This window comes from Vulpes lagopus, chromosome 3 (genome assembly GCF_018345385.1).
Source record: "Vulpes lagopus strain Blue_001 chromosome 3, ASM1834538v1, whole genome shotgun sequence".
NCBI classification, from domain to species: Eukaryota; Metazoa; Chordata; class Mammalia; order Carnivora; family Canidae; genus Vulpes; species Vulpes lagopus.
The window spans coordinates 96,895,781-96,920,845 of NC_054826.1; the positions used below are offsets into that span (position 1 = coordinate 96,895,781).

Sequence of the window (25,065 nt, forward strand, 5' to 3'; positions counted from 1 at the left end):
AGAAAGAGTGTAGAGCCCTGCCTGTGGGTGATTTATACAGATGGGGCTGCGAAGTGTGCACATCACCTCCTGTTGTGTGGGTTGGCCAGAACTCCATCCCTAAACCACAGCTAATTGCAAGGAACCCTGGAAACTTAGTTGTGGGCCCCGGAAGATGAGGAAGTGGCTTTGGTGAACACCAGCTGTGATGTCTACTGTCACCACCTGAGTCCAAGCACTGGGCTCTCCTCCTGCCTTCAGCCACACCCCTCCAGCTCCCTCCCTACATTGTAGAAAGCATGATGGGATGCCTGGGTGGGTTAAGCATCTGCCTTCAGCTCAGGTCATGGTCCCAGGGTCCTGGGATCGAGTCCTGCATCAGGCTCCCTGCTCAGTGAGGAGCCTGCTTCTCCCTCTCCTCTCCTTCTGCTCCTCTCCCCCCACCCCCTGCTCTTGTGCTCTCTCTCTCTCTCTTTCTCAAATAAATAAATAAATAAATAAATAAATAAATAAATAAAATCTTTTAAAAATTACAAATCTCATCACTTCGGCTCCAGCCTGAAGAGCTCTGTGAGTGTTTTTCCTGCCATGGTCTGGTCTGTCTCCAGGGCTCTGCTCCCTAGAACCCACCAGCCACCCAGTCCACCTCCTGGTCATGTGCCCGCTCCTCCCAGCAGTACTGAGCCCTGTGCTGATGATATAAGAAGGTGCCAGCGGTTTTCATCTTTGGACTAAGAATCCTCTTTCTTTTCTTTTTTTTTTTGGCGAAGTTCTGCTTGTCTTCCAGTGCTCTGGAGAGGTATTGCTTCTTGCAGGAAGCCCCCTTGGACCCCATAAATGGGTGTTGCAGGAGGCCTGTGTGCCCACCAGCATGTTGTACTCATGCAGGGCAATGATCTGGGGCTGTGCTCATGCTGGAGCCTGGGCTGGTTCTATGCTATGTCTGGCATGCCAGGTTCCCAAAGCAGGCTTGTCAAGTGAATGACTGAACGCTACTTCTGAGTTGTGCTACAGGGTTTGAAGGCTGGGGAAAGGTGTGCAGGGACCAGAGGGAGTGAGGGAAAGGCTGGCTTCATGGGTGCTGGGGATGCCGGCGGGGGGCGGGGGTGTGTGTGGGGGGGGTACTGGGGGACCGCAAACAGCCTGGAGCCTACCCTGTTCCTGTTTGTATGGAGATCACCAAGTCATTCAGCCACTTCCTTCTGGAGGCTCCCTGCCTCCCCACCCCCTGCCTGGCTTCTGCTCAGACTCAGATCTGACCTGCCAGGGTGCCGCCTGCATGTCTGGAGGAGGTAACCCACTGCCTGGGTAGACAGGAGAGGTCCTAGGTGGGGGCGGGGGCACTGGCCCAGATCCTAGTTTACTGATTAGCTGTTCTCCAGATCAGACAATATCGCAAAAGAGACACTTTGAGGGATTAGAAGCTTCTGGTAGGAATAGCAGCCTGGCAGGGCCTGGGGGAGGGCAGACATAGAGCTAGGGAGCTGGGGGGATGGGGTGGGCAGGGCCAGAGCCTGAGTGCTGGGTTCTCGCTTCTCTTCTCCTCCCCCTCACGCTCTCCCCACCTGCCTGGAGCATCTCCAGCAGTGCTAGAGCGTCTTACACGGAGACAGTGGAGACAGCGTCAGTCCCAGGAGGGCCATAAACACAGGCTGCTGGTTCAGCAGCATTTCTGATCCAGCAGATAGGGGCTCAGGCCCAAGAATGTGCATTTCTAACAAGTTCCCAGGAGATGCTGGTGCCTCTAGTCCGCAGAGCAGGGAGGGCCTCTCACCTTCCACTTCCCACAGTTCTGGGAAGACTTCAGCAGATGTTGAGGTGCTAGGATGGGGCCCTCGCTTTTCCCAGCCCCTTTGTCTCCTCCCTTCCTGTCTGCCCTTCTAGCTCCAGTGCAGTGCTGCCTCCTCCAGGAAGCCTGCCAAGACCACCCCCACCCTTTGTGATCTTTCCTGCCTGATCTTCTCATCCACCTTGAGGTTTGTTTCGAACACTTTCAGTCTGCCTGTTTCTTCTCTTCAAAAGGATAGAAACACCCAAGGGACACAGAAACATATGCCCACACAGAAGCTTGTACGCCCATGTCCATAGCACACTATTCACAATAGCCAAAAGTAGAAACAACCCAAATGTCCGTCCGTGGATAAAGGGATAAACAAAATATGGCAGGTGCATACAGTGGGATATTATTATTCAGCCGTAGACAGGACATGCACGCTACATGGAGGGACCACAAGACGCTGTGCCAGGTGAAAGCAGGCTGTAGCATATGATTCCTTTTACGGAAGGCCCAGAATAGGCAAATCCACAGAGACAAAGCAGATTAGTGGTTGCTGGGGCTGTGGGAAGGCGAGGTTGAGGGTGACTACTGCAAAGTCCACGGTTTCTTTTTGGGGTAATGGAAAGAAATTATCTAAAGTTGATTGTGCTGAGTCTGCATGACTCTGTGAATGTACAAAGAGTTGCACACTTTAAGTGGGTGAATTATGTGGTATTATATCTCAATAAAACCATTGCCGGAAAAAAAAATTGGACATGGGTGGCAGGAGCTGTGTCCCTGAGGCCTGGGGAGAGGCCTGCCGTGGTCCAGCGACCCTCCCTGCCTCCATGTCTTGTGCAAGTGGCAGCTCAGAGGAGGAGCTTTGGAGCTCTGGACTGGAGTCAGCGGCTTGCTGTGTGCACTGGGGTGAGCCTGTGCCCCCTCTGAGCCTCAGCCTCTTCCCTGGTGCCCCCAGGAGCTCTGAGAGGAGGTAATGCAGGCGGTGGTGGCAGCGCACAAAGGAGCCAGCAATCCCCGTGGCGGAATTCTGCGTGAGGCCTGTAGCCCGGACTCTGGCTAGACAGGGCTGGTGATGGGACGTCCCCGTCCTTTTGGCTCTGGAGGAGGCAACCCCACCATGCTCTGTGTTTTAACGTCCCAGAGCACATGGGTTTCGAGACTGCAAAGAACGACAGCAAGTTACCAGCTAAAAGCCCTGGGTTGTTGGAGGTAAGTGGCGCATTCAGCTGTAACTGGTATCCACAGCAATTTTGCCAGAGTCTTTTTTTAGATGATGTTTCCTTAACAACCTACAGAGAACTTCACTCTCCTCCCCCTCCTAATCCTCTGCTTTGCACAAACATGAAATTAATCTTCTAAATACCCAAGCTAGTTCCAAAAAGAAGTGAGCATGGAGGAGGGTGGGGGAGGGCGAGGGGGGAACCCCACCTCCCATCCTCAGAGGCCGTCTCTCATTATTGACTCATGGCACGGGAGAGCCAGGTAGCCGAACTGCAGCCTGATGCTTCGTTACACCCCCTGGACCAACTGGAGCAACTGTCCAGCCCTGGTTGCATGTCTCCAGCGAACGGAAGCTCATCACCTCCAGAGGCAGCTGATTCTCTCTGAAATAGCTCTGCCTACAGCAGAATTCTCCCTGGGAGTAAGCTGGCCCCCGACCCTTTTTGCACCCCTCCCTGGGCCCAGCCCTGCCCTCTAGGGATTTTAGGATGATCCATAAGTCCTGAGCCTGTTACTGGTTGATCCAACCTTTAATCCAGCCTTCGTGGATAGCCCTAAAGGGGAGAAGACCCCTTCCTGTTGGCTACAGGTGGGAAAGACAAGCCCTGGGTGAAGCTCAACCCCACAGACAGCCAAACACCTTACATCATGGCTGGAACATGTCCTCTTTCCCCAACCTGCCCAGGCTCAAAGGGTATCTCATGTAAATTAGAAAAAGACACCCCTTCTCCAGGTAGAAGCAGTTTTATGCCAGGATCGGGGGCTCGCCCCTGAACCCTTAGCCAAGTGCACTTGAGCAGTAGACAACATGCACAAACCATCCCGCGGCCTGTACCTCCCCCGTCCTAGGTGCCTGGTCTCTGCAAGTGGCTCTATCTCTCCTCTGTGGTGGTTTGTGCTCCGTTGAGTGTCCTGGCAGGAAACTCGCTTCCTAGAACCCCATGCCCTTTATGAGCCTACGAGGTAGAATTAGAAAGAGAAATCTGTGCTCTGAGGGACCTTGTGGCTGGAGGCGGGAGGGACAGACGCACAGGTGCCAGCAGATGCCACTTTGTCCTCACTCCTTCCTCTTCCTGATCCACGGCCAGCTCTTCCTCCAGACTGCAGGCCCTGCTGACTCACAGGGACCCAGTACTTCCTTAGCTGTGATCTCACAGCAGGGAGGCTGGGAAGTCGAGGCCTTCCCTAGACGTCTGTCAGTGTCTACACTGGCCTTGGCCTCCCACTCCAGCAGCCCAATCTGACTTCCAGATTTCTCCCCAAGCTCCACTTGTACCTCTGCCTCAAGGGGGCTGCCTGGGGACTTTCCTCCAGTCCCTGTAAAACTACTTTCTTTGGATCTTTACTTCCCAGACCCTCCCCAGTGGTATGAAGGCCAATTCCTATGCTATAAAATTCACAGTGGTTCTGCTTCTCTGATTGAACACAAACGATATGCACCATCAGGGCAAGTGAGGGGAGGCCCGATGCCTGCCTCCCTCCTCTGCTCTCTCACAGGCCACATCCTGTTGGCTCTACCCCATTACTGATTCTCGGTCAATACCCTCCCTGCTAAGGGTTGCCCCATCTGGAACAATTTCCATTCATTTAGGGATCTGGGGTTTATAAGATGGTGTCATCCATGTTGCTTTGCAGTTCTCAGGGACTCAGTGAGTGGAATCCTGCAGCGCCTCGCTCATGGGGGTGGAGCAAAGATGAGGCCCACACCTGGATCTCTGCTACCTGTGCTCTGGGCCCCAAGATGCCCAGAGCACATGGTTGTGCTGAGCAAAGGGGGTGGCAACCAGGGTATGGTGGTATGGGGAGATGGGCTTTGGGCACCAGCAGCTCAGGCTCTCATGAACTTAGGTCTCTGTCCCTCCTCTATGGGAGTCAAGCAAGCCCCTTCTCTTCTCTGGGCCTGTTTCCTCATCTGCAAAATGGGAATAACAAAATATACCTGGGGATGTGCTGAGTGATCCACGTGGGCAGTGCTGTAGAGTTGCTTTGAATCTGTATATCCCACATGCTCAGGAAAGTGAGGGTTTGGGCCACCAGTTGATGGATGCAAGCTCTCTGTGCCTCAGTTTCTCTGGCTGGAAGGCCCATGCCCTCTTTCTACTGGGCAGCTGCAGGGGAAGGGGATGAGTGAAGGGGACTCTCAAATTTGATCTGCCATGCTCACCTGGACCAATGGGGCACACTTTGCCCAGAGCAGGGATAGGGTGAGGCAGGTTCTAGGATTCTAGCTGTAAGGTGGTGGGGTGTTCCTGGACCCCAGAGGATTTCTGGGCATGGGTCTAGCCTCTGGTGACTGCTTCTGCCAAAGCTGTCCCCGGGACTGGAAGCCAGAGCTAGAAGATGATCCTGTGTGCATAGTGGACCTGGTGAGCTGTGACTATTCCCACATGTGCCAGCCCCCAGGGAGCAGGGAGAAAGCCCTGCAGGAGATGCTGAGGAAAGACTATATTCTGCAGTCCTGGCTTTCGTGTATCATCTTCTCCGGTGACCTGGGACCTGTCCCCTCCCTCTTTACCTTGAGTCGTCATTTCGGGTAGCCACAAGGGGCTGAGGAGACCCTGGCCACCAAGGAGGCTTGGCAGCTGGAAGCCCCGCTCTGACAAAGCCTTTGTAGAAGCAGATTCCTCGGCCTGTCTGACGTTTGACTCGGGCTGTCATGTGGGCTTTTATCAGAATAAACAGGTTTTGTTGTGCATTTCACAATCTCAGCATCTTTAATTTATCGCACAACAAATTGGAGAGGATTTAGCATGTATTTAATTAATTTGACGAAAGTAGTTCAACAACTGTAAACAAGGCGGTGGAAACACACTTGCTGGGAAGCAGGGCCTGACTCCTCCAGGGCTCCGAGTGGGCGCAGGCTTGAGGCTGCACATTGGCCTCTGTAGGACAGGGACAGGTGGCACAGGGGCGAGGCTGGGCCTGGAGCAGCTGAGCGGTGGGAGAGCTGGGTGGAGGCAGGAGTCCTGGGTTCCTCAGGCCCACGAAGGGGTGGGAACCCCTGCCCTGCTTCCCCCTCAGGGGACCTCGGGAGGATGTACAGGGGCATTGGCCCCAAAACTGTTTTGTGGCAGGAAAGGTACTGGTATTACCAGAGGTCAGCCTGCCCCTGACCTACTTCCTGTAAGATGAAGTTCCAGCATTACCTCCTCCTAAAAGTATTTTGTATCAGTTAGGGACTGTGTTTGCAGTAACAGAATAATATAGCCTGTCCTCCCAAGGTGGCTGGATAGGAGGTTCGTGGCTGTGCTGGAACTCCGTGATGTTCTTAATATCCCTGGTTCCCTCTGTCCTCTTCACTATCCTTACTGAATGCCATCCATCCTCAGAGTCCCCTCCTGGCCTTGAAATAGCTGCTACTGCTCCAGCCATCACGTCTACATCCTTGGTGGAGAGGGAAGCGGGGGAGGGCATCCAGGTCCATGCCTCCCTCCAAAGGTGCTTTCCTAGGAATAGTACTCAATGCCTGTCATGTATCTTGGGCAAGATTTTTGAAACATGATTATCTCTATCTTCAAGAAAGCAGAAAAGTGGCATCTCAGCTAGGCATGGAGTCAGGATTCTGCAGGAAGGAAGGAGAGCAGAATGCACATTGTGGGGGCAACAGCAGGGTGTGACCCACCCTCCCTAAGCCTAGGTTGGTGCAAGGCCCCCTGGATGGTCCCTCTCACAACTGCGGGGGTGGTGGTAGACTCTCGCCCATTGGAATGGGGGCCTCCTCAGGCAACAGGGGGGTGGGATTCCTACAGGGTTGCCAGCTGGGAGGGCAAAACCTAGTCCCTGGGAGAAGTGGCAGGTGACTGGGTGGGTGATGAAGCTCCTGGCTTTGGTCACAGTAGGACAGAGAGGCGGGGAGTGCAGGTCCCACCAGTGTGGCTGCAGAGAGAGCCAGGCTCTTTGGGCTGGAATCCCAATCCTGCCACTTCCCAGCTGGTGATTTCAGTGTTCTCAAGGCTCTGGTCCTGTTGGGGAGTGGGAGGAAGAAGAGGTGCTCCGGCAAAGGGAGGAGGAGAAAGGTGCTTAGGGGGCTCCCCGGGGGAGGCCACTCCCTGAACCCTCCCCACCTCCAGCTGCAGCAGGACTCCTGTGGCCTCCTTGGGCCCACCCTGCAGACCTCCGTGGCAACCCCCCAGGCCAGCCCACGTGGCCACAATGGGCCACCAACTTGTAAAGCCCGTCCTGGGAAATCCCTTGGTCTGGGGGAGCTGGGATGGTTGGTCTCCCTCCCTCATGCTTCCTTCTGCTGGCTTCTCTGCAGCTCTGGGAAGCCACGGCGCTTTACCTGAAGCAGGAATGCCAGCAAGGGAATGGAAGGGACAAAACCAAATGCTGGAGAAACCTTCTAGGCCCAGGCTCTGGGGGGGAGGGGTGGGCAGGAGGAGGCGGGGGCCCTGACCCCTCCCTTCTTTTTTCCCCAAACCAGCTTTTTTGAAATATAACTGATTTATAATCAAGTGCCTCTGGTAACCACAAATCTGATGTCTTTTTTCTTTCTTCTTCTTTTTTTTTCTGATCTCTTTTTCTATGAGTTTGGTTTTTTTGGGTTTTGTTTTTATTTTAGATTCCACATATATGAGAGATCATATGGTATCTGTCTTTCTCTGTCTGACTTACTTCACTTAGCACGATGCCCTTAAGGTCCATCCATGTGGACACAAACAGCAGGATTTCCTTTTTTTTTTTCAAATTGCTGAATAATATTCCATTGCAGAAATATTTATATACACCATATTTTCTTAACTCATCCGTCGGTGGACATTTAGGTTGTTGCCATGTCTTGGCTATTGTAAATAATGCTGCTATGAACATATGGGTACAGATATCTCTCAGACATCGTGTTTTCATTGCCTTCGGATATATCCCCAGAAGTGGGATTGCTGGATCATATGGTATTTCTATGTTTAATTTTCAGAGGAACTGCCATACTGTTTTCCACAGCGGCTGCAGCAATTTACACTCCCACCAGCAGCACGCAGCCCCCCCCTCCACTTCCACCTCTTGGCTGGTACTTGTTATTCTTTATCTTATTGAGGATATCCATTTTAGCAAGTATGAGGCAAGCTCTCATTGTGGTTTTGATTTGTGTTTCCTGATGCTGAGTGCTGCTGAGCCCCTTTTCATGGACCTATTGGCCTTTTATAGATCTTCTTAGGAAAAATGTCTATTTGGGTCCTTTGTGCATTTTTAAGAGTCACATTGCTTGTTTTCTTTTTGTTATTGAGTTGTAGGAGTTATTTATATATTGTGGATATTAACACCTTGTCAGATCTGTGATTTGCAAAATTTTTTTCTATTTCCTACGTTGTCTTTTTATTTTGTTGATTATTTGTTTTGGGGCTCTCAATTCTGGTCCATTGGGCCTCCACACCTACTATGCCTGTTTTTATGCCAGTACCATCCTGTGTTGATTGCTATAGCTTTGTAATATAGTTTGAAATCAGGACATGTGATGTGCTTTTCTTGGTAGAACACTTGATAGTGCCCCAAATCCCAGCCCCCACCACAATACACACACACCCTGGGAATTTCTCGCCAGAGTGTATGTCAAAGGCCTGATATCAGGCTCTCACTTTCTCGGATTCTCATCTGAGGAGCTTCTTCTGAGCCCCTGGCTGAACTTCAGGCTAGATTCTGCTACTACAGTAAGAGCTCGAAGGGCTTCTGTGACCCTTTGGTCCATCCCCTGGTCCTGTGGTAGGGAACCGAGGCCCAAGGAAGAGAAGGAGACGAGGGGTGCCTTTCGCTCTGCCACAACGAGGGGTGACCTGGCCTTGGACCCCCTCTCACCTCCCAGCGGCCTCACCTGGGGCGTCTCAGGACCAGCTGTTCCCGGGACCTATCAGCCACTTCCCAATCAGGCTCCCAGTGATGGGGCTGAGGGCCTGCTCCTCACCAGACATTTTGCCTCCCTTGGGTCCTGTGCTCATCTGCTCAGGTCATCATAACAAAGTCCTACTGAGCCAGGGGGCTTAGGCCACAGGATTTTATTGCTCACGATTCTGGCAGTGTAAGTCAAGGTGTGGGCAGGGTTTGCTTGTCCTGAGGCCTGCCCTTGGCTTGCAGATAGCTGCCTTCTGCCTGTGTCCTGACATGGCCTTTCCCTCTACAGAGGACACCAGTCCTACTGGATTGGGGCTCCACCCTTACCACCCCATTTAACCTTCATTACCTCTTTAAAAGCTCCAGCTCTGGGGCACCTGGGTGGCTCAGTGGTTAAGCATCTGCTTTTGGCTCAGGGCTTGATCCTGGGGTTCTGGGATCGAGTCCCACATCGGGATCCTCACAGGGAGCCTGCTTCTCTCTTTGCCTATGCCTTTGCCTCTCTGTGTGTGTGTCTTTCATGAATAAATAAAAAATTTAAAATAAATACATAAATAAAAACTCCAGCTCTGAAAGTAGTCACACTGGGGGAAGTTGCCATAGTGGTGGTGGTGGTGTGTATATCAGGGTGGGGGCCAGGAACCTGGGCATTACCTAGTGCTCTTCCAAGAAGAGCAGCATTTCTTAGCAGCAGATAACCTCCAAAAACAAAAGCAGCTGCCTTGATTGGATAGTTAGTCTCTCTGGAAGGTTCCTGGGGCCAAGCTGGAGGGGGGCCTCCCAATCCTGCACAAGGGAGGATATGCTGCCTTCAGGGTCTGCCTGCCTCAGCTCATGGTCTCTTGGTGAGGAGAGAGTCTAAGGTCTGGCCACCTCGTCTTCACATGGGAGGCTTCAGCGGGGCCCAGCTTGCTGTGGCACTTCCTACTGGCATGGCTGAAGGTTTGTCAGACCCGTCCAATCCTGCTTTTCCTCCTCCCTTCACATGAGTGACTCTTAATAAGCCTCTTGCATCACAAACTCCGTATCAGTGCTTGCTTCTGGAAGCCTGACCTGGGACTACCCCAGTGGGCTTGGGTGTGCCCCTTGTCCCTCCTGGGGCACGTCAGTCATAGACCCTAAGATGACGTCCAATGATTTCTGCCTCCTGTTTGTTTGTGCTTTTGCATAATCCCTATTGTTTGAGTGTGAGTGGACCTGTGGCTGGCTTCTAATCGAGAAAATATGGCCAAAGTGATGGATGCCACTCCCCTGATTGTCACATTATAGAAGACTGCATCTTAGCAGGCTGGAGAGACTCTCGATGCGGTCAATGGCTATTTTGGGGAAGGCCACAGGGCAGGGAACCATAGGGATCTCTAGAACCTGAGGCAGCTGCCAGTGGTCAACTGGCATGAAGCCCTCAGTCATACAGTCACAAAGAAATGGGATGGATTCTGCTGCCACATGAATGTGCTTGGGAGCTGATTCTTCCCCTGTCAAACCTTCAGGTGAGAGCACAGCCCAGCTGACAGCTTGACTACAGGTAACTCAGCTGTCCAGACTCCTGTCCTATGGAAACATGTGTGTTAAGTCCCTAAATCTGTGGTTATGTTTTATGCAGCAATAGAAAGCTAGTTCAGGAGGTGTCAGAGAAAGAGCTGATCTCTGATGTAGCTGTCTCTCACCAATGCGGCACTCCCATTGCTTGAGGATCAAGCTCCTCATCTACAAGGTGGGAGTGATCATAGCTTCCTTGGAGTAGCTACGATCTGAGATCCACTCACCATGGCACACAATAGGTGCCAGATGCAGTAGGTTGCTTCCCTTGTGAAATGTTGGATCCAAACCTCTCCACATGCCATGTGATTTTGGAAAACTGGACTATGCCTGTACATTTGACTCGCGTGTGTAGTTTTGTTTTGCTTTTTAAGATTTTATTTATTTATTTGGGGGGAAAGAGAGGGAGAGAGAGAGAGCGCAGGAGCAAGGGGAGGAGGGAGTAGAAGGAGAGAGAGAGAAGCAGACTCCTTACTGAGCAGGAACCTGACTCAGGGCTCAATCCCAGGACCCTGGGATCATGACCTGAGCCGGAGGCAAATGCTTAACCAGCTGAGCCACCCAGGTGCCCCTGGATGCGAGGGTTTTAAAACTTGCTTCCATTGTTAGGAACTTTATTGTTTACAAAGAACTTTCCCCTTGAGCAGGGAAGCAGGAATTAACTAGCGGCTAATGGTAACCAGGTCACCAGGGCAGGTGGTAAACAGAGCCAAGTCTCTTCTTGGATCTGCTCTGAGTACCAGGTCTTGGTTATAGGTTCCAACTGTCCCTTCAGAGATGTGCAGCCTCTAAAGAAGAAGTGAGGGACACCTGGGTGTCTCAGCAGTTGAGCATCTGCCTTCAGCCCAGGGCATGATCCTGGAGGCCTGAGATAGAGTCCCACATCGGGCTCCCTGCATGGAGCCTGCTTCTCCCTCTGCTTGTGTTTCTGCCTCTCTCTCTATCTCTCTCTCTCTGTCTCTCATGAATAAATTAAAAAAATCTTAAAAAAAATAAAGAAGAAGTGATAGATATAAAATGGAATATTACTTATCCATCAAAAAGAATGAAATCTTGCTATCAGCAATGACATGGAAGGAAGAGTATGCTAAGCAAAATAAGTTAGAGGAAGATAAATAACAATGATTTCACTCATATGTGGAATTTAAGAAACAAAGCAGATGAACATATGGGAAGAGGGGAAAAAAGAGAGAGAGGGAAACCATAAAAGACTCTTAATAATAGAGAACAAGCTGAGGGTTGATGGAGGGACGGGGCTAGGGGATGAGCCAGATGTGGGATGGGTATTAAGGAGGCCACTAGTGATGCACACTGGGGGTTGTACGGAAGTGACGAATCACTGAATTCTACTCCTGAAACCATTATTGCACTGTGTGATAACTAACCGGAGTTTAAATAAAAAATTGAAAAGAAGGGCAGCCCGGGTGTCTCAGTGGTTTAGCGCCGCCTTCAGCCCAGGGTGTGATCCTGGAGACTCGGGATCGAGTCCCATGTCAGGCTCCCTGCATGGAGCCTGCTTCTCCCTCTGCCTGTGTCTCTGCCTCTCTCTCTCTGTGTCTCTCATGAATAAATGAATAAAATCTTTAAAAAAATTGAAAAGAAAAGAGAGAGATGCAGCCTGTACCCTCTGTGTGTGGATGGAACACAGAGAGCAGGGAGAGGAGGGGTGGGAGCTGGTCCCGGCTCGCTGGCTGGGAAAGCTGGAAGGATGGTTCTCAGTAACGGAGGTATGGCCAGTGTGGGCTTGTGGAGGAGGAGCCTGACTCCCCAGTCTGGCTCCCCAGCTGGCTTTGCGGGGCCCCCAGGAGAGAGGTGTGGGCTGGGGGGTGGTCCGGGTCCAGGTGGAGGCTGGGAATCTGCAGGATGTGGCTGCCCATTAAGGGAGAGGTGCCAGGGAGGCTGTGGGCAAGGCAGGAGCTGGGGCAGGCCCTACGGTGCCCTGGTTACTAGCTCAGGGCCTGCAGCGTCTCATTTACTAGCTGGGGAAGTCACTGAGCCTCCTTTGTGAATCGGGACCCTGATTTTCTAGGGTTGGGGTGAAGCTTTGATGGCCGGCCTGGGTGGAGCCCGGACACAGTACCTGGGCCACAGAAGCACCAGGGAGGCCCGGCTGCTGCAGGTTAGCGCTGGGGCGGCAGCGCGCTGGCCTCCTGCCTCCTGCGGCACCACGCGGGGGGCGCTCAGTAGACATTTGTGGCATGAATGGAACGGAGCCTGCCTGTCTCTTCATCGAAGTCGCGTCCTGCAGAGGAAGTCGGGGTGCCCCTGAGCGAGAGCGAGCAGCCGCACTGTCTGGGCGCGGCGCAGTCCTTCCTCCACTCTTGCCGGGCAGGGAAAGGGCAGCGGGGGGCGGGGGTCAGGGGAGGCAGCTGCGGCCTGCGTGCCCCCGGCTCTGACTCACCCTGGCTTCGGAGCCCACCCAGAATGACTCTCCCAGCCGCCGGGTCCTCCGCCAGGGCAGGGCCTGCCCCCACTGTTTACTCTTGGCAAATGGCACCTTCCTGTTTCTAAGAAAATGGCTTTACTTGGTAATTATCTCCTGTTTTTATATAGCGTCTTTCATCCAGGTGCCCGTAGCACCCAGCTTGTTAAACGGAATCTTTAGAAGGTGCCGGGACTTCAAACAGTGTCCCTGGTTCTTTGGGGCACCTCAAAGGCTCCCCACAGTGTGAGCACTCCGAGGTCAACGAGGTCAACGTAAGGCTTCTGTTGCACCTCTGTGCCCTGGCGAGGCAGGATCATGACCTTGGCGGCTTCACTACAAACCCCCCCCACCCCTGTGCCGGGGTCTGAGGTGGGGCAGGGAGGGAGCAAGGCCCTTCTCTGTCTTTGAGAGTTCAGTCTTTTCTTTTTTTTCTTTTCTTTTCTTTTCTTTTCTTTTCTTTTCTTTTCTTTTCTTTTCTTTTCTTTTCTTTTCTTTTCTTTTCTTCTTTTCTTTTCTTTTCTTTTTTAAGATTTTATTCATTTAGTCATGAGAGACACACAGAGAGAGAGAGAGGGAGAGGGAGAGGGAGAGGGAGAGGCAAAGACACAGGCAGAGGGAGAAGCAGGCCCCATGCAAGGAGCCCGACATGGGACTCAATCCCGGGACTCCAGGATCATGCCCTGGGCTGAAGGCATGCACCAAACCGCTGAGCCACCCAGGGACCCCCAAGAGTTCAGTCCTTGTACGTACCGCACCCCCACTCCCACTCTGGTTCCCCAGGGCTGGGGACCCCTCCACAACCTTCATTCACTCACCATTCATGTGATGATATTAACTGAGCACTTACTATGTGCGGAGTTCAACACCCATGGCCGCTCTTGGAAGCACGGGGGAGCTCACTACCTTGTATCCCTCCCTGGGTGGAGTGGAAGCCTGACTTCTCCCTCTGCCCCAAGCCAGCCCAGGCTCACCTGATTCCTGCAGCTGTTCCTCCTGCAGGGCATGGTTAGCTGAGAGAGAGGGAGGGAAGGAGGGAGGGAGGGAGGGAGGGGCTGAGATTTGTTTTAAGGAATAGGCTCATGTAATTGTGGATGTTGTAAGTCCCGAATCTGCAGGGTCGGCCGGTAGCTGGAGACTCAGAGAAAAGTTACAGTCTGATTCCAAAGGCATTATGATGGCATTCTTTCTTGCTGAGGAGAGGTAAGTTTTTGTTCTATGAAGACCTTCAACTGATTGGATGAGACCCACCCACATGTGGAGGGTCTTTACCCAAAGTCCACTGATCTGATCTCATCTAAAATACACATTCACAGAAACATCCAGAATAATATGTCACCAGGTATCTGGGCACCATGGCTTAGTCAAGATGACACATAAAATTAACTATCACAGTTTCCCAAGCACTTGGATGGTAATGTGGGACATGTGGGCCAGAGGAGCCACCTGCATTCCCCCCAAGGTTGGGACTCTGGATGGCAGGACAGTGTGGAAGAAGAAAACTTGGGACACATGAAACTCTGTGGAGTTCATTCTCAGTAGGGAGGGGAAGGGCCCTCCTCCTGCTCTCTCTCTTCCTGTGCCCCTCTCCTCACACAATCCCTCTGTCTGATGCATCCTGGGCTTTGCCTTCCTATCCTGGATGCTCCTCCCCTCCCCTCTGGAGAAAGAAATCCCCACCCTCTGACTCTAGACCAGACATGGCACGAGGGATGGCTTAGGGGTTTTGTTTGTTTTAAGATTTTATTTATTTATTCATGAGAGACACAGAGACACAGAGAGGCAGAGACACAGGCAGAGGGAGAAGCAGGCTCCAGGCAGGAAGCCCAATGTGGGACTCAATCCCAGGTCTCCTGGACAACGCCCTGGGCTGAAGGCAGACACTCAACCACTGAGCCACCCCAGGTGCCCCGGCTTAGGGGTCTTAGCTCTCCCACCAGTCTCTCTACAGGTGCCCCCCGCCCCTGTCCCCGGCTCCAGCCACCTGAAACAGACAGTATGGATAATCAGGGCACTTGTTATATGAATTCAACTTTTTTTTTTTTAAGTAGGCTCCATGCTCAGCATGGGGCTTGAACTCAGGACCCCGAGATCAAGAGTCACAAGCTCTATCAACTGAGCCAGCCAGGCACCCCTGTATGAATTTCAACTTTAATTCAAGTCCTTCCTTCCAATAGAATGTGGCTCCTAAGCTTCTCTGATAGAAAAATCCCCAGACCCTCCCCATCTGCCCCCCAACCCCCACCCCATTCTGACACCTCACTTGTGATGCAGTGGGTGGCCCGGCCCAGCTCAGGACCTTGCCAGAGAGAGCTATGTGGTCACCCTCAGGAGGACAAGAGCTATGCACATGTCCCCAAAGCCAGCACTGTTTTCATGATTTCTTTCTCAGAAGAACACAGGCCAATTTCAAATCAAGGTGAATATACTTCCCTTAGCAGTGCAGCTTTGGCCTGACTCCCTTTGGAAGGGTAGGTCTGCCGGCGGGAGCCTGGCTTGATCACAATAAACCTGCCCCAGCAGTAAAGGGCTCTCTTCTCTTCCCTGCAGGGATGTACCCGACTCGAATTATTTGCTTTTTATTCCAAGTCTGGGCCTATTGCAAGGTGGGCAGCCTCCAGTTCATCCAGCACACACTGAAATAGAATCCTCTATGATATTTTGTCACTTGCTATTTTTACTTATTATAATGTGATTGTCTTTTTATATCATAATATTCACCTGATATATGATTTTTAACTGCAACACAGTATTTTATCATGTGAATTTGACATAATCTCACTTATCCCTGTTAGAGAAAATATAGTACTAGCTGTTGTTGGTATTGTTTGCTGCTAATAAAGAAGGTTCAAGAAACACCAGTCCTCAGAGAAAAGATGGAGACACTTAGCTACATTAAAACGGAGAACTTTTTTTTCTTTTAAAAGATTTTTCTTTTTCTTTTTTTTTAAAGATTCTATTTTTTAATTATATATATATATTTAAAGATCTTATTTATTTATTCATGAGAGATGCAGAGAGAGAGGCAGAGACATAGCAGATGGAGAAGTAGGCTCCCCATGGGGAGCCTGATATGGGACTTGATCTCAGGAACCCATATCACAACCTAGTCCAAAAGCAGATGCTCAACCACTGAGCCACCCAGGCAGTGACCTTAATGAGAATAAACCACATACAGCTTCACATGACAAGACAGATGAATTTCAGTGTAATGGTCAGCTATTGACACAATAATGCTGCATAACAAATACCCCAAGTCTCCCTTCAACGGTGACAGCAATAGTCCTTCCTTCTCATGAATCTACAGTTTGGCCGGGGCTAGGTTGATCTCAGCTAATCTAGACTGAGCTTGGCTGGCAGCCCTGCCTCAGTCAAAGGTCTGTGGATTGACGAGTGCTACTCTGTTCCAAGATATCAAGACAGTGCTTGAATTTTTGACCTTGCACCACAACATGGCTAAGCCCAAAGTCTTGGGGCAGGAAAATAGTCTGCCCACAGTAAGGCCAGGGCAAAGGTGCTGACCTGGGAGGTGAGAAAGATTGGAGCCAGTCATTCAATTTCCTATACCTAGCAATATAATGTTGAGTGAAAAAACAAGTCCCAGAAGACTTTTGCTGTACTTTTAAATTAAAGTTTAAAAATAAGAAAGGCTAAGGGCACGTGGCAGGGTCAGTCAATAGAGTGATCAACTCTGTATCTCAGGGTTGTGAATTCAAGCCTCATGATGGGTATGGAGCCTACTTTAAAAAATAATAAATAATAAAAATAAACAAGGCTAAACAATGTATTTTGTAAGCATACATGAATACTTTTTTTGCATACATGAATATAATAAAACAAAAATAAGCAAGAGAGTGGATAAAATTCAGGTGGCTTTTGATGGATGGGATACAAGTTATTGGTGATATTCTAGTTATTGGGTCAAATGAAGGGCTCATGGGTATTCGTGATATCAATCAATCAATCAGTTAAATGAAGAAAAAGCAAAAGCCACGCATGATCCAGTGATGAGGGTGTCCCGTGAACAATGATCATGATCAATCCAGTTCTGTAAGCCTGAGGTCTGAGAAGTTCTGCTGGGCTATCTGCTGACTCACAGCCCCGGCTAGACCCGGACAATGTGGGTCTGGGTTGTTACCATCTCCCAAGTTCCAGCAATATCTCCTTCAGTGTTATCTGTTTCTCCCACAGAGTAGACCAGAACTGTATTCAGAACTCTAGGATAGCACCAACCCAGAAGAGAGTGGGGAAGAAGTCTTTCCTCTACTTCCTAGAGAACATCATCCTTCTGGGCTAGCAGTCCCGCCCCGCAGGAGAGCTTAATTGGGTGGCTGAACCTGTGCCCCCAGGACACGTATCATACTTGGTTGAGAGAAAGAGTTGAGACTATGCACCTTGGAGAAGGGTTGCCACGTGCAGCCATTGGGGTTGTGCACTGCTCACTGTAGATGTTACCATTTCCCTTGTAGTCTAGGTTCTAGGTGGTGGCAGTATACCTGGAGCTGTGCACGGTGTTCCTGCCTCGGTGACTGGCTCTGGATGTCTGAGATTAAAGACAAACCTGAAGGTCACTATGTACCATATCCAAGGAGCCTTGGCCTCCTGCAGCAGAGGCAGCATTCAGAATTGCCAGACACCTGGGATTCTAGATCAAAAGGATTGGTCAGATTGAGGCATGGAATCAGAGGCCAAGGAGGAAACCCAGGGCTTGAGTAAAGACAGGAGAGAGACAAAAAGCCAAAGCCTGGCTGAAACAATGTGCTAATGAGCCACTCTGTGTTACGGGTGAAAATGAGGTGATCTTGGGGAATTTGAGCCATGTGGGAGGCCACGGAGCAGCTGCGCCTAGCAGGACTTGCCCCAGGTCTACCTGATGCTCAGTCTGTGGCTGTACTGCCAGTCCCCCTACAGATCAGCCCATAAGCCCGGGCACCAGGGAGGGATGTCTTCCAGGGAAGGCTCTGCTCTTCACTGTCCGCTCCACCGTGGGAGCCCCAGCCTGTGGGGTGGGGTGGGGGGCCCCGGCTCGGTGATTGAGGCCCGGCTGGAACCATAGGTGGCCAGCTGGGGAAGGAAGCCCCATTTGCAGATTCATTTCTGGGTGAGGATAGGTGGGGACTTTAAAAAGCGGCCCCTCGCCCCCCACCCCCGGCTTCTGATTGACTCCACCCTGAGCCAGGCTGGGGTGGAAGCTGCTGGATGCTGGGCAACTTGGCTAATTGCTAAACTAGGGCAGCAGGGTGTGGCTGACATAATTATAGTTTGTTCTGTTGCCGCTGGCCCGGCTCACAGGAGAGGGTGTGAGGAGGCTCCAAGCAGCAGAAAGCACATATTAGTACAGCAAATTGGGCCTGTTTGGCAGCCTCCAGGCCCCTGGGAGGGCCCCAAGCCCAAGCCCTGCCTGAGCTACCATCTGCCACTGGGACGCCCCGCGTCTCAAGGGAGGGCCCATTCGCATCTCCTGGCTCTGCTCTAGGTAGCCCTTAGGGGATGGGGTGTGAGTCTCACAGTGGCACCTTGACCCAGCCCTTCCGTGCTCCGGGCCTCAGTTTCCTGAACTGTCCAGTGGGATAAGGGGTGTCCGCCTCTTTGTGAACCAGGGGCCCCGGCCTCTCATCCCTGCTCTGGCCCCTGTCTAAACTCAGGCCTTCTGGCTGTGGAGAGAGAGTGACCACCTACCACACTTTCTGGCCCCAGGTGAGCTTTCTGGAAAGCCTCTCTGGGCTCACATACTTTCGGTAGGACAGAGTCCCCCCAGACTGTCTCTGGATGCTGACTCCTCTACCGACCAGGTCTGCGAGCTTAGGCCACTTTCTGAGCTCCCCCGAGCCCAGGCTGGCTGGGAGTGGCAGTTGCAGAATGCCTGCAAATACTTTGTTGCATTCCTTCAACAGGCAGGGTCTAGACGGCCTCTCGTTGCCACCAGGCAGGCCTGGTGACCCGCTTTGACCAAGACAGTAGGATAGGAGTGTCACTCTGTGACTTCTGAGCTCAGGTCATAGGACGCCACAGGCTTCCACCTCATTTGCTGGGATAGCAGTGCTGGTGTCTCGAGCCACCACATAGAAGTCTGACAGCCGTGGCTTCAAGTCTTCTGGGCCCAGACGCCTAACATGTGAGTCGTCAAGCCTTGAATGGTTCTAGCACTAGCCGTCCAGCTGTCCCCAGCCTTGACGTCTTCCCAGCTGTGAGAACATTCTTTAGATGTTATGAAGCAGACATAAACTACCCTCACTATGCCTTTCCTGGATTTCTGACTCATAGAACCGTGAATGCACCCCTGTAATTTGGGTGTGATTCTCCACATGGCAATAACTAATAACCCAAATGATTGGATTTAAGTGGGGGTAACCTAGGGAAAGTTCTTCCCAAGGGGCCAAGCTGGGAGACAGGTGGTGAGCCTAGCTACAAAGACCAGGAGGAGGGAAGATGGCGACTGTAGAGTGCTGGTCCCAACCAGGTGGGTATACAGGCGTTGGCCCAGCTGATAAACTGACAAAGCTGCCACAGTGATGCTCTCCACTAAAGCTGTTTCTCTCCAGTTGAGAGCCCCTCGCTCCTCAGCCACAATCCATGCATAGGTCTCTTATTGTTTGTGTAAGTCAGTGGAAGGTAGTACTGTCACCTCCCTGGATTGAGGATTTAGACCTCTATTTATGCAGCCCAAGGACAGGTTCACTTTTATAATCGCATGTCTGAGTTGAGCTGACTCTGAACTATAATCACTAGGTTGCTTCTGTGCTGCTGAATCCCTGCAATAACTCACACCTGGTGCTGGGTCTCACCTGCCTTGTGGCTACTGTGGCTGGCAAGACATGTCACCCTCACTTTCTGGGGTGGGTAATGCTGCCCCGAGAGCCCCATGCTCCTATTACTGGACCTTTGAATTCTCTCGGTTGTAACTTGGTCAGCAGGCCAGCCCTGTCCACCTCTGCAGCCACGTGGGTCTGAGAAAGGAGAGGTGAGCACATGGGAAGGACCTCCTGCAAGCCCGGAGTCAGGAAGTCTGGGTTCTGATACTGACTTGTCACCACCCCCCACCTCCCTCTGACATCCTCAGTAATGAAATCAGAGATTGGGCAGAGGAGCGGTTTCCTCCCCACCCCAGAGGCTCTCCAAATAAGCTCTAGGAGGCTAGGCCCCCAATACCGGGGAGTGCATGCTCCTTGAGGACGATGCTCCCCACTCAGAATCCAGAACAATAAATCTGGCATGGAGCCGAGGGATATCCAACATGCGCTACTGGCACAGTGGGCCGGAGCTCACAGGGGTGGGGGGGCTGGGGAGAGGGAGCACCACATGCCTTACTGGCCTGCCCAAGGCAGCATGGCTCCTTGGCCTTTCCCTCCCTACTTCCTAGTGACCAGGGCCAGAGCCTGGGTCAGGCCAGAGCAGCCCACCACCCTGTAGTTAATATTTCAGCCAGAACCCAGACTTAGAGCCAATTAGCTGTTTTCTCCCTCTTACCCCAAAGGAAATTGCCTTTTGCACTGTCAACTCCCTAATTACCAGATGGGAGGACCAAGGTTTTGAAGACAATTGGGGGGGGGTCTGTCTTTTCCCAAACTCCCTGGTGTCCCCTCCTCCCCAGGCCCGCCCCTGTCTGGAGCCTTCCTCTAATTTGGAACCACTTAGAAAAGACAGAGAAGCCTTTAAAGCTAAGAAGAATGTCTCCCGGAATGCCTCCGCCTGTTTTATGGCTGTAGCTGGGCAGGCTGGCAAACTCACTCACTCTGCAGAAGCACGGATGATGCATCCTGTTCAAGGGGCCTGTGGCTATGGCATCCTGCTGTAAAAAGAGCTATGGGTTTGACTGGGTTTGACGGTTGAAGGGGGAGAAGGGGTCAGGAGTCACTCACAAACCAGAAGAGGGAGCTTCCGAGGCAGGTTTGGGGACTCTTGGCCTGTCCCTGCCTGGGTCACCTCTGGAGGGTTCAGCTGCCGCCCCTGAGCTCCCTGGCCCCTCTGCTCCCCTCTCCTGCCTGACCCTGGCCCCTCACTTTATATGCCTTCATATCTGGGCAGCTCTGTGAGTGCTCTGGGATGTCCTACACATCCCCCTGCTCTTCCGCAGAGCAATGACAACTCCCATTTTTGTCCTCATTCTTCGAGTCACAGTCAGATGGACCCCAGCCCATAAAGCCTCCTCGGACAGGTCATGGTGCTCTGTCCCCTCACGTTTGAAACCATACCTGTTTTTTTCACGTCTGTGTCTGCAATGCTCAGCACTCAAAAGTACCCATAAATATTTGATGAATGAATGAATACACGCAGCATACATTGTCTGACTGTGTTACTAAAATGATTCAAACCCAAGAATTTGTCAAGGATGAGTTTTTAGTCTCCCAGAACACCCGGGTAGGGCCACAGCAGATAATCAATGAGCATTTGTCAATTCTGAGTTGCCACTGCTTGGGGAAGTGGTAAGTTCCCCATCACAGATGATGTGCAAAGCAAGAGTCACTTGAGAGAGTCTGCAAAGGACTCTCAGCATCTAGCAGGCCTCAGAGGGCCAGTGGATTCCACTGGATCTCTGAGATCCCTCTAGCCAGAAAGTCTCTAACAATGGTTCCCCATGTGGAAGGTTATGTATGAGCAACTCCTGGAAGCCAGAATTACTGAGGCCTCTGTGCTCCTAGAGGCCAGGTGGCTGGAGGCCAAGGAGCAATGACAGTAAGGTCCTAGGCCAAGGGAAAGGCAGGTAGTCACAGATCTACAGAGCAGAGGTCAGAGAGAAGCAGTGATTGTAGTGGAAGAGGGAAGGGAAGGGAAACCAAGGAAGGCTTCTGGGAGGAAGTGAGAGATGATAGAAAAGACAGTAGGAGGATGGAGGTGTGGTTGGGGTGAGGGAACACTCTCCATGGTCAAAGGCTTGGAGGAAGGAGATTTCGCAAATCATTGGGAAAATGGTGAAGGTCAAGAGGGTGGCCGGCCAGGAGGGAGGCCTGGGGGGCAGAGGACAGCCTGCTGACCATGAAGAATTAGAAGGGAGAGTTAGGAGAGATGTAATAGGCGAGGTCACCTGGCCCACTTTGCTCCCTCGTGATGTGGATGACAGCTGTCACCTCGCAGGGGACAGGCCATGTCCAAAGGCAGTTGATGCCTTTCAAGCTCCCTTCCAGGTCTGGTGACCCCTGGGACCTTGAGTTGCCCTCTGGAAAGTGGGGTGCTCTTCACAAGGGGCTAAGTACTCCTCTGACTTCCCCAGTCTGACCTGGAATTCCAGTTCTGAAGCTGCTTACTCCCAGGAGGCCCCTGGCTGAAAGCACAGGCCCCTTGGGGACCACCCCATGGTCCATTGGGCCAAACAGTGTGGCCCGGACGGCAATGGCAACAGACTCGCCATCGCCGCCAGCTCACTGGCCAAGTGAGGGCCGACGACGTAGGCAGAGCTCACAGCTTCCCGGCTCGGGGCCCCTGCAGGCCCACCCCCTCGCCACAGCCCCGCTCGCCCCAGGGACAAAAGTTCTCCCCCCATCTCTCCTGTGAGTTTTCACAGTCCTGACCAGGTTTTTTTTTTTTTTCCGACCAGGTTTTTTTTTTTTTTCCGACCAGGTTTTTGATCAGGTCTCCCCACTTTTGTTACAGGGAGAAGGAGGCCGGGCGAGGAAAACATCAGGACTAGTTTGCTAAGCGTATGGAACCCCTGTTGTCACTGCCATCCCCTCTTGCATTTCCCTCCTCCTGACAGCTGGGTGGCTCACTCACACGGGACTGGCCTGACCTCCGGAGCCCCTCCGTGGGTGAGAGTCCTGGGTGGTGATCCCCAGAGGCAGGAGCTTAGGAGGCCTCTGGCCAGCAGGAAGCAGGTGGTAAAGCCCCAGATGGCAAATCTCTCCCCACCCAGGGCCAGGCTCGCGGACTGGGCAACGAAGGGCAGCTCCCCGTAGCTGGTGCGGGCAGCAGCCCCCTGCCCCTCCTTGTGGACCTGCCACATTTACACAGCCCATCTCCTGCGTTCACCCCAGCCTGCTGGGCGCCTGTGGAGCATGTGGTTGGTCCCTGCCAGGGGTCAGGATGGCAGTCCTGGCCCCAGCTCAGTGTGGAAGTTTCCATCCCACGTCCCAGGGAGGTCAGGGAGGTGAGCATTGGGATGGGCAGAACTTTCCAGAACCACTGGAACCACTGCTTTCAGCCTTAGATGAGTGACTTCACCTGTGAGAGCCTCAGTTTTGTCACGTGGAAAATGGGGTGAGGACACATGTTTTAGAACATGGCCTGACCCTTTTATAAACGTTAGCTGCTGCTCTTATTGTCATCATCACGTTTCCTCCCCCAAGGCAGGGATCAGCCGTCCTGGGGCCTGGAGGCCTGGAGACCAGCTCCAGGGACAGTTAAGCTGTGCAGTGCCTGGAGCCGGGTGGGCTCGCTGCCTGAGCCCAGCACTGCCGGCCCTGGCAGCAGATCAGAGGTGGTGGGTCCCACATGGGAGCTAACTTGGCTGGGCAGATGGGGGATGCTGGGCTGCGCTGGACACATGGGGGTCATGGACAGGGGCAGGTGCGGGCTTGGCTTGGCACATCTGCTGGAGAATTCTTGGGCTGGATCAGGCCTGGTGGGGATGGTCCACGTCCGGGGGTACATGTGGCCAGTGTGGAATGGGGATCTCATTTTCCAATTCTCTCTCATTGGGGTCACCTTTTCTTTTGGCTCCACTTGGGGTTCCATTTTTCCTTTGGCTGTCTCTGCTTTTTCAGCTCCCCAGATGTTTTCAGTGGCCTGAGGGCTGGAGGGGGTAATGGTAGCACTGGTAACCAACCACTAGGCAGTAGTCGCACTGCTTGAGGGGCCTCTCCCTGAGCTGACTGGTGCTTGCCCCTACGTGCTTGCCCCTTTGCACCGGTGAAGGATGGTGACCCACTCCAAGTCACACAGCCCAAGGGGTCGGGCCATGTTTCAGCTGTGAATTTTCCCAGCTGGTGAGGGCAGCCCTGCCTTGGAAGCATTGTTGACCTCAAATGGCCCAAGGCCAAGTCCTCCCAGCTGGTCCCAGGCCTCAACATACTGTGCGTTCTCAGCCCAGTGCCCCTTCCTGGGCCATGGTCTCTTGGGTGCAGAGATCCGGTTGGCCCAGAACAGGCGGAGATCCTGCGGTTTGGACAGTGCCTGGTCCCCACCCACTCCAAATGGCCCCTGACAGGTGCCTGGCAGGGAGGCCTCCATCCTGTCCTCTGTCACCTTCCAAACTATTGTCTGGACCTGGAGCACTATTTAAAGAGCCATCCTTGAGAACTGCCAGGCCTGCTGCATCGAGAGGGAGCACTTCAGACCATGGTAGGGGGAAGGCTGGGGCTGCCCTGCCTCCTGACCCTGACCTCATCCCTCGACTCTGACCTCATCCTGGGACCTTGACTTCATTTGTGATTCTGGCCTTCACCTCATGCCTGAACTCACCCTGACCTTGACCTTGCTCCTCTCACTGACATCCTTGACCTTGACCTTGTGTTGTCCCTGGTCCTGACCTTTTTCTTCACCCTTGATGTTATCCCTGCACCTGGCCTGCCCTGGACTGTCCTTAAAGGATGGCCAGTCTATCCATGTAGGTCCCAATTTGGGCCTCTGTCTCCTGGACTTGGTGGGGGGGGGCTGCCGAGGTGAAGTGGTGGTGGAGGGTGGGTAGGAACGAGGAAGAGGAGGGTAGAGGGAGGCAGGGTGGGCTAGGCTTGGAGGTTTCATGGCAGAGGCAGGACTCTGCTCCTGTTGAGAGGACATGGCTCCTGGGGGATCGGGGTTGATATTCTGGAATGGCCCAGGTCCTATGCAGACTGCCATGGGGCCTGCCCTGCTGCCCGCCCCTTGCCCCAGTCTCCAGCCCCTGGGGTGGCCCTGCAGGCTCTCAATGGCACGGCACTTCCAAGTCTCTGGCTCTCACACCTTCACTCTCCCTCCTGGCCTGAGAACTCTGACCTGGCTGTCAACCTCATCTCAGAAGCCACCTCCTCCAAGAGGTCTGCTCTGAATACCCCAGCAGAAGAGGGGCCTCCCTGTGTTCTCAGTGTCTGTCACTCCCTCCATCACTCTCTACTGATCATCTGTCTCCCAGCTGGACAGGGAGGTGGGGGGTATCCTTGGGGACAAAGCAGGGCCTGATTTGGCACGAGGTCCCTGGGACTGGGCAGAGGGCCTGGCTAGAGGTCAGCAGGCACCTAATAAATGTCCTGATGCTCTGTGGTGGGCATCATCTTGGTTTAATAAATGGGGACACGGAGGCTCCAGAGCAGGCAACTGATTTTCTCAACATCGCAGGGCTGCAAGTGGCAAAGAAAGGATTTGAACTCGGGTCTGGGGGATGCCCTTCCGCCCTGAG

General features: G+C 52.7%; 1 protein-coding gene across 2 annotated transcripts in view; it reads left to right on the top strand.

The window, feature by feature from the left end:
* The first annotated feature begins 2,843 nt into the window (after positions 1-2,843).
* Positions 2,844-25,065, top strand: part of MYL10 (myosin light chain 10) — a 31,859-nt gene continuing 9,637 nt past the window's right edge. Inside the window, exon 1 of one of the 2 annotated variants that reach the window (XM_041750214.1) lies at positions 2,844-2,965. In XM_041750214.1, coding sequence (XP_041606148.1) covers positions 2,903-2,965 — 63 coding nt within the window. In that variant the 5' untranslated portion in view covers positions 2,844-2,902. Of the gene's footprint in view, positions 2,966-24,026; positions 24,033-25,065 lie in introns of those variants that run through there. The other variant, XM_041750215.1, reaches the window with a different exon arrangement.